We start from the raw sequence: 8,568 nt of genomic DNA, 5'->3' as shown, positions 1-8,568 counted from the left end.
TCCATGCGGTGCTGGGATGACTGGCACACATCACCACACACTTGGTTCTGGACCGTGCTGGAAACGGACCTCAGGACCTTTTGCATGGTAGCAAACACTCCATCAACTGCACTGCACCGTAGCCCTATTTTTTTAAAGACCTTTTACATATGTGGATGTGCACAAGTGTGGGGGTGGGGGTGGAGGCCAGCAGAGCGCTAGATCTCTCGTAGAGTTAGTTACCAGTAGCTGTGAGTGCCCAATGGGTGTGGTGCCCAGTGCTCATGGGAAGCAAACTCATGTCCTCCACAAGAGATGAAAATGCTCTGAACTGGAGAGGCATCTCTTTAGCACTATTTTTGTTTTTGAAGTGGTCCAGGACAGCCTAGAACTCATGATCCTCCAGCTCCCACCTTCTGAGCACTAGGATGACATATATGTGCCACCATACCAACATTCACAATTGATTTTTATAAAGCAATAGTTTATACACCAAAGACTATTTATTTAGCGTTAATTATTACAGCAGATAGAAAAGAACTAATCTGGGAGTGTGACTCAGTGTTAGAGCATTTGCCTAGCACATACAAGGTCACAGGGTTGGTCCCTGGACCATAAAAAACAAAAAAGAAAAAGGAAGAAAATACAAATGACGACCAGTTGAGAAAAGCTACCAACTGAAGACATGGATATTATTGAAGATTATACAACATGATTATGGGAATACACTATAATATACCAAGAAAAAAACGAATAACAGAGACTGGGGCAGTCAATTTTCTATTCTTGGGGGCTGGAGAGATGGCTCAGAGGTTAAGAGCACTGCTTGCTCTTCCAGAGGTCCTGAGTTCAATTCCCAGAAACCACATGGTGGCTCAGAACCATTTATAATGAAAGTTGGTTCCCTCTTCTGGCATTCAGGTGTATATGCAAGCAGAACATTGTATGCATAATTAAATAAATCTTTTAAAAAATTTTCTATTACTGTAATTTCTTTTTTTTTTTTTCAAGACAGGGCTTCTCCGTGCAACCTGGCTGTCCTGTCCTGGAGCTCACTCTGTAGAAAAAGGCTGGCCTTGAACTCACAGAGATCCACCTGGCTCTCCGTCCTGAGTGCTGGAATTAAAGGCATGTGCCACCACGCCCAGTCTAATTTCTATCTTTATATCAAATCAAAGTTGTGCAAATGACTGTGTGATCGAAAAGTGTGTTTCCACTGCGTCTATTTCCTTTCAGGATCAGTAGTAGACGCAGCGTGTGCGATGAAACGGGATTCCTTTCATGTCTGCCCTATGATCTCGGGCGTAGTCCCATAAGTGGTAATCCAGAAGAACAGAATTGATCTCACCAACAGGTTTTTCGCCTCTTTTTCCAAGAAGCTCCAGAAGACAATCCCGGATCAGCTCGACACACCAAATCGAGCAACCTCTAATTTCCACCTCTAGTTTATCTCCATTTAAAAGCATTTCTCCTGCAAGAATTAAGAGGCAAAGAAAAAAATCATTTGGAAACCTGGGCATTCATGTAAATTATCAATTAAATTCACAGTGACAGAAGCTATGTTTGGCTTGCTTGTCTCAATACTCCCAGGACCTAGCATTACACTTTGCACGTATGAGTTCTTCAAATAAATTTGCTAAATGAAGGTATGGTACCTCTAGCCCCTTTAAAAGGACTCTTTTTTTCTTGAAACAGTCCCACCAGTAATTCTGGCTGGCCTGTGACTCACTATGTAGACTGGGTTGGCCTAGAACTCACAAAGATCTGTTTGCTTCTACCCACCAAGTGCTGGGACTAAAGGTGTGCAGCATGACGCAGGGTCAGAAGTAAGACTTCGTAAGACATGACTCAGAACTAAACCATAGAGACACGGCGGGTTTAAGCAAGAAAAGCATTCCCACAGGTTTCCTCACTCAAGAACTGTGTGCAGGAGCTCCACACCAGAGCCACTTATCAAAGCTGTGTGCTGGTCTCACACGAGGAAAGCACTGAGACCAACAGATGCCACAGGAATAAGAGGCCAACTATACAACCGTTTTCTGCTGCTGTCTCCTCCCAACATCTGGCTGTCCAACGGGATGAAAGAAACTGGAGGGAAGTTCTGGAGAAAACTCTGTTACCCTTGCATATTTCACATATTTCATTATTTATTTGTTGTTGTTTTGTTTTGTTTTGAGACAGGGTTTCTCTGTGTAGCCTTGGCTGTCCTAGAACTTGCTCTATAAACCAGGCTGGCCTCGAACTCTGAGATTTGCCTGCTTATGCCTCCTGAGTGCTGGGATTAAAGAAAGGGGCATACCATCCCCCAGCTTCATTATTCTTATACATACATTTTTTTCTTTTCTTTCGTTTTCTCTGATCAGGGTCTCACTATGTAGCCTTGGCTGTCATGTATCTCTCTATGGCAACCAGTCTGGCCTTGAACTCACAGAAACCCTCCTTCCTCCATCTCCAAGGGCTAGGATTAAAAGTGAGTGATGTCATGGCCTGCTCTTCTTTTTATAAATCATAGAATCTCCCTTTGTAGCCCAAGCTGCTCTGGAACTCAGTACCTCCTGCCTCTTTCTCTTCAGTGCAAGAAGCCACCACCACACCCAGCACACACTGTCTCAACACCTGTGCTTTGCTTTCTAAGCAAAAGAGAGCTGTTTGTAAATAAAACTAAACAGATTCAGCAACAGGCCAGAGAACAGCAAACACAACGCGAGGCTGCAAACCTTTGAGAAGCTTCTGCAGTAAGTCTTCGGAGTATTTCAGGGCTCCAAGGTGAACAAGGATCTGAGGCAGTCTGTAATCGGCAAACATGGTGATGCTGGAGATGTCCTCAAAGCAGCCATCCCCCTTTCCTTCCAACACACTCCATGTGTCTGCCACGAGAATCTGCGCGCGTTTGTAAAAGGAGACCCTTTTCCCCTGGTGATTGGAGAACACACGTCACTGTGCTTTCTGAAATCTTAATGCATACTATTTAAACAGGGCACTTGTTGAAAACATTTTTTCTTTCTTCTTGTTTTTTTTTTTGTTGTTGTTGTTGTTTTTGTTTTTCAAACAGGGTCTTTCTATGGGGCCTTGGCTGTTCTAGAAGTCACTCTGTAGACCAGGCTGGTCTCTATCTCCTGGTATTCAAAGTGTGTGCTACTATGCCTGGCAACAAAAAATTTAATTATCTAATTAACATTACCACTACAAAGATGAAGTCAGGAAGATCAGCCCTCTCTCTGTAAAATGGTCTGTCCTGCCCCCAAATGCCTCAAATGTATAGCAGTATAGACTATGGAAAAATATTGATAACTAAAATCTATTCCTAGTCTTAATACCTGTGGCGGTTTGGATAGGCATGGCCCCCATAGACTCATGTGTTTGAATGCTTGGCCCATAGGGAGTGGCACTATCAGGAGGTGTGGCCTTACTGGAGGAAGTGTGTCACTGTGGGGACAGGCTTTGAGGTCTCCTATGCTCACGCTACGCCCAATGTGGCCCTCTCCTGCTGCCTGCAGATCAAGATGTAGAACCCTTAGCTCCTTCTCCAGCACCATGTCTTCCTACATGCAGCCATGCTTCCCGCCATGCGGATAACAGACTACGCCTTTGAACTGTAAGCCAGCTCCCCAATTAAATGTTTTTCTTTCTAAGAGTTGCAGTGGGTCACGGTGTCTCTTTACAGCAATAAAACTCCTACTAAGACAATACCAATGGTTATAATCTCAATTCAGATTTTATAACAGCTTATCTACTGAGAAGAATCAATAACGAGCTCTCAAAATGTAACACTATCACCTCAGAGAACACCTTGGTTAGCAAATACCATAAATTAATAAATTTTTGTGTGTGACAAGATCACTTGATGTAGCCTGGTTGTCCTGGAGCTCAATCCTCCTGTCTCCCAACTGCTGAGGTCAGACATGTGGGCCACCACAGATCCTCCAAGAAAAACTCCCACAGGGAAACTCCACAAGAGGGCTGGGAGTGCTGCTCAGTGGCAGGGGGCTTATTGAGCGTCCCAGAGTCCCTGCTTTGTCCCCAACTTCACAAACACAAAGAAGAGAGAACATCTAAAGGAGAGGTGAAGACAGCTCACCAGGGAAAGGCGCTGAGCTCAGTCCCCAAGCATCACAGAGGGGAGGGAGAACTGACTCCTAAAGGTTGTTCTGACATGCACAAGGGTGCCATGGATGCCATGTGCACGCACACCCACGCACATGACGCACACCGTGCACATCACACACACACACACAAAGTGAAAATGTAAAAAACCTGAGTAAAATTTAAACACCTAGAAAATGATGTCATATAAAAATACTCCATCATAATGAGAAATAACCGATTACCTAACCTCAAGGTTTACCTGGGCTATCGATTCCCACCTACTTTTACGAAATTAACATCCCTAAAGGCACTCTTAAGTAATCTGGGGTGGGAGGAGGCTGGTTCCCAGCACCCACACGGTGGTTCACAACCATTTCTAACTTCTGTTCCTGGGGATCCTGGGCATCCAACACCCTCTTCTGAACTCCCTGGGTTCTAGGCATGCACAGGTGACACACATACACAGGCAATCAAAACATTCATATAGAAAATAAACACATCGGGGAGGGGGGGAGGAGGGTTGTTAATTCCTTTTCTGTTGCTGTGGTAAAATACCACAGCCAGCAACAACTTAGAAAAGGAAGGCTTTATCTGGGTTTACAGCTCCAGAGGGAGAATCCCATGGGAGGTGGTACCATACAGCAGGCATGGCTCATGTGTGTGAGCCGAGAGCTCATAGCTCACACACATAAAACACATAAATCAAAACCAAAACATATTCAGCAACAGGATTCCAAAAGAATCCGAACTAGTGTGTTCTGGAAGCATAGAACAAATGCTCATCATTTAAAAGGTACATTCGACATTCTGATTTTCATCCAACTTTGTGAATTTTTTATGCTTTTTATCCCTGAGTGACAGCATTATATGGAGGGCTGAAACATTTTCAAGGAATAAAAAAAAGAAATAAAAGAAACAAATAAAGGAGACCCCTGACTGGAAAACATAAAAAGCATTGGATCTGATTTTGTTACTTCTTGTCCACAGTAAACAAACCTCAAGTTTTAAGTTGCTAGCCTTCAAACTGGCTGGGGGGGGGGGAAGCACTAACTCGGAATTATGGCTTCTAAAATTCCCGAGCAACAAACTCACCTCAAATTGTGCCTCATCTCTGTAAGAAGGAAAATTGTCAACAACCAGGTGCATTAACTTCTGTGCACTTTTTTCACTTTTTCGGACACAGTTAAGAAAAGAGCCTCCAAACTTCTCCAGCAGAATTTTCCCAGTTTCATTGAGAATCCGATGCCTGTCTTCTATTAAAGGCATGGGCTCGTCTGTGTCCGAGCGAAATATATTCCGAACCTGATCAAGCGTCACTGTGGCATAGTAAGAGGCGCTAGTTACTGGTATCCCTTTAAAGAGAAAATTCAGAGATTTTTAGAAGCTGCAAATAATATGAAATCAAATTCGTGTTAAAGACGACGAAATGTGGGGTGCTGGCCTAATATAAGCTACTCAGGAGCCGGTTGGATGGCAGCCCGTCCCCGTGAGTTCAGAAGGCCAGGCCAGGGCTACTCAGTGAGAACGTCTTAAAAAAAAAAAAAAAAAAATCAGGGCTGGAGATGTGGCTTAGCAGGTAGGTACATGCAGTAGCCTTTCTTTCGGAGGACTAGGGTTCGATTCCTAGCACCCACATGGTGGTTCACAACCTTCTGTAACTGCATGCAGTCTGGGGGAATAGACACCCTGTTTGTCCTCAGTGGGCACTGCATGCACACAGGCAAAACACACGTGCAAATAAAATAAATAGCCAAAGGAGTGCTCCAGACATGCACCAAAGGTGCACAAACAACGATATTAAATCCACCTCCACACACATACGCACGCACACACTTTGCTCTATGTACTTACTCAGCCACCGCTCAGGACAGCAATGTGACATGAATATTTTTCTTGCATAAAACGTTTCTTCTTCAGGTGGCGTTCATTTTTCATTTGTTTTTCGCTCTCTATGAGTGTGTTCTGAAACTATGCAGCTCAAGGGTGGCCTAGAACCCATAGTGATCCTCCTGCCTCAGCCTGGAGCGCAGACGGGACTGTAGGCGGGAGCCAGTATGCCCAATTTTAAAAAAGTGACAGTTTAGAAAACTGGCTCTGCCACCTCGGCTGACTGGCATACATGGCTTCTGTCGGGCTTTTGCTTTAGGCACCCGGGCAGCAGGTGCGAGGGCGGCACCCACCTTGGTCGAGCGCCCGGTTAACGGCGGCGCAGAGAGCCCAGTAGCCGGTGTACACCGTCCCGCCGTACCGCACCTCACACTTGCGCTCCTCCTGCTCGGCCCAGAAGGAGAAGTTGAGCGAGTCCACCACGAACACCCAGTCGACCGCAGCCTCGTCGGCCCTGCGCGGGTTGAGCTCGTGCAGGGCCTTCCACTGCTCCACGCGCCACGCCGAGGCCGCGGGCAGCAGCAGCTCGGCCGCCCGGCGCACCCCCTCGCGGTCCACGCGCACGTCGCGGCTGTTCTCTGCCACGAACCTCGCGGACTCGCGCGGCGGCAGTGGCGTGTCCATGCTGCCCTCTCCCTGGCATCCCCCGCCACCCGGAACTTTGAGCCTTAGCCGCGGCCACGCCCACCGGGACCACGCACTCGGGCCTACTTCCGGGTCTGAAGTCCGGAAGTTGCCGCGCGAGGGTTCCGGCCGGCCTCAGTGGCTCGTGGTTGGCTAGACGCTGGGCCGTCTTGTTCCTCCACCCGTCCCCGGCGCACTCGTTCTTTGAGGAAGGCTTGGGATCGCGCGGGAGGTGGGGACTCAAGTTGACTCTAAACTGTGTGAGTAGTCATCTCGTGGGTTACCCGGAACAAAGCAGCAATTATAAACAATAAATGAAACATCGCCCCAAAACTTACCTGTGTCTTAACATACTAATAGATACATTGGTCAGTGTAAAAATGATTCGAAGTTGCCTGGAGGTGCAGAATTAGGATAAAAGGCTTTTACTCTTTGGGACTTTTTCGTTGTCGTTTTGAGGGGAGGCCTGTGTGGTCTAACTTGAAATGTACTATATAGACCCGTAGTACTCACACTGCCTGCCTGCCTTCTGAGTGCTGGGATTAAAGGCATGGCTTTGTTTCGTTCTTTTTTGTATCCTGCAATTTTGCTTCGTTTATTAAGGAGTTTTATGTGTACCATGTATGTGCCTGATACCTGCAGAGGCCAGAAGAGGGCGTTGGAGCTGTTGGAACTGGAGTTACAAGAGATTGTAAATTGTGCTAGGGTTCAGACCAGGGCTACAGAATCATGTTGTATGCAAGTAGGAATTGATTCTTTTCCTATTTTTTTTTTTTAAATCATGTTCTTTGGCCTAATTTCCATAACTAAGACTTTAAGCACTATTTTGAATAACTGGGGAGAATGGGCAACCTTATTTCTAATTTTAAAGAAATGCTGTCTTCATTTAATGTTGGCTATGAGTTGTATATAGCCTGTATTATTTTGAGGTATGATCCAATTCATCTATTCCTGACATCTCCAGTACTTTTATCACAAAGGCTTGTTGAACTTTGTCAAAAAGCCTTTTCAGAATGGGGATTACATTTCTGTCTTTATTCATATAATGTATTATACTTATTGACTTACCTGTAAGTTAAGCCAAATTTGCTCTTCATAATCAAACCCATTTGGTCATATGATCTTAATGTGTTTCTAAATTCAGTTTTCAAGTGTTTTTTGTTTGTTTTGTGCTTACATTCATTAGAGAAATTAGTCTGAAATTAGTAGAGAAATGACTTCAAATAGTTCCTTGTCCTAATGTTGGGGTCCCCAAGCATCTACATTCACTCTCACAGAGGAATGGGGATTGAGCATTAGTTACTTACCTTATTGCCATCACAAAAACACCTGACAAGAAAACTTGAGTATTTATTTTGGCCCATTTTGAAGACAGTCTATCATGGTGACAGGGGCTCCAGCTAGCAGTCAGGAAGCCCACAGAGGATTATACTTAGCCTACTTTCTCTCTATTCAGCCTCAAGCCCTAGTTTCTCTATATAAAGGTGGTGCCTATGTTTTAGGAGTCTTCCCAATCTCAACTAACCCAATGTAGATTCTCTCTCAAAGGCAGTTATCTATCATATCACCTGGGAATATGCTGATTACTAGTCCCTCCATAAAGACTGGTTTAGTTGTTGAGGTATGGCTTACTTTGTTTTGACAGGGTCTCATGCAGCTATGGCTAGTCTTGAATTCCTTCCTGTTCCTGAGCTATGAATTTGCATTAAAGCCTTTTAAAATGTACATTAAAATTTCATTTTTGTTATGCCAATTAAAATATTTTGTATGTGTAGGACATGGGTGGGCACATGTGAAGTCTGGGGATTGAACTCTGATGGATAGGCTTCTGACAAGTGACAGCTGGCTACTGGATTTAATTAACCAGTACCCTCGTATTTGTTGGTTCTAGTGCAATTTGAGAAAATTATAATATTGCTTTCCAAGAATATGAAAGTATCACAAAGCTGTGCAAGGTTTGGTATTGTGGTACAAAATTGCATTCTCTGCATT

The 8,568-nt window shown here is 44.8% G+C and overlaps 1 protein-coding gene across 2 annotated transcripts; it reads right to left on the bottom strand.

Moving 5' to 3' along the window:
* Positions 1–463: 463 nt before the first annotated feature.
* Qng1 (Q-nucleotide N-glycosylase 1) lies at positions 464–6,646 on the bottom strand. 2 transcript variants are annotated; one of them, XM_021654276.2, is made up of 4 exons: positions 6,246–6,646; positions 5,158–5,417; positions 2,697–2,892; positions 464–1,450 (listed from the first exon to the last, which is right to left on the bottom strand). In XM_021654276.2, the coding sequence occupies exons 1-4, from the start codon at positions 6,574–6,576 to the stop codon at positions 1,218–1,220; spliced, it is 1,020 nt and encodes a 339-aa protein (XP_021509951.2). In that variant the 5' UTR covers positions 6,577–6,646; the 3' UTR covers positions 464–1,217. The 2 variants fall into 2 exon arrangements, with proteins under 2 accessions (XP_021509951.2, XP_021509952.1); XM_021654277.2 differs by lacking the exon at positions 6,246–6,646 and adding an exon at positions 5,917–6,215.
* Positions 6,647–8,568: the final 1,922 nt, after the last annotated feature.

The sequence above is a fragment of the Meriones unguiculatus genome, chromosome 3 (genome assembly GCF_030254825.1).
Source record: "Meriones unguiculatus strain TT.TT164.6M chromosome 3, Bangor_MerUng_6.1, whole genome shotgun sequence".
In the NCBI taxonomy this organism is placed as follows: Eukaryota; Metazoa; Chordata; class Mammalia; order Rodentia; family Muridae; genus Meriones; species Meriones unguiculatus.
The sequence above is the reverse complement of the archived record's forward strand: the minus strand, read 5'-3'. Positions and strand labels throughout refer to the sequence as shown.

Excerpts from the sequence above, each read along its gene's own strand:
- Qng1 (XM_021654276.2), bottom strand. The coding sequence starts at position 6,576 with ATGGACACGCCACTGCCGCCGCGCGAGTCCGCGAGGTTCGTGGCAGAG. Across the intron at positions 5,418-6,245 it reads TAACCGGGCGCTCGACCAAG|GGATACCAGTAACTAGCGCC; the intron begins GTGGGTGCCGCC and ends TTCTCTTTAAAG. Across the intron at positions 2,893-5,157 it reads GAGATGAGGCACAATTTGAG|GGGAAAAGGGTCTCCTTTTA; the intron begins GTGAGTTTGTTG and ends TCCAATCACCAG.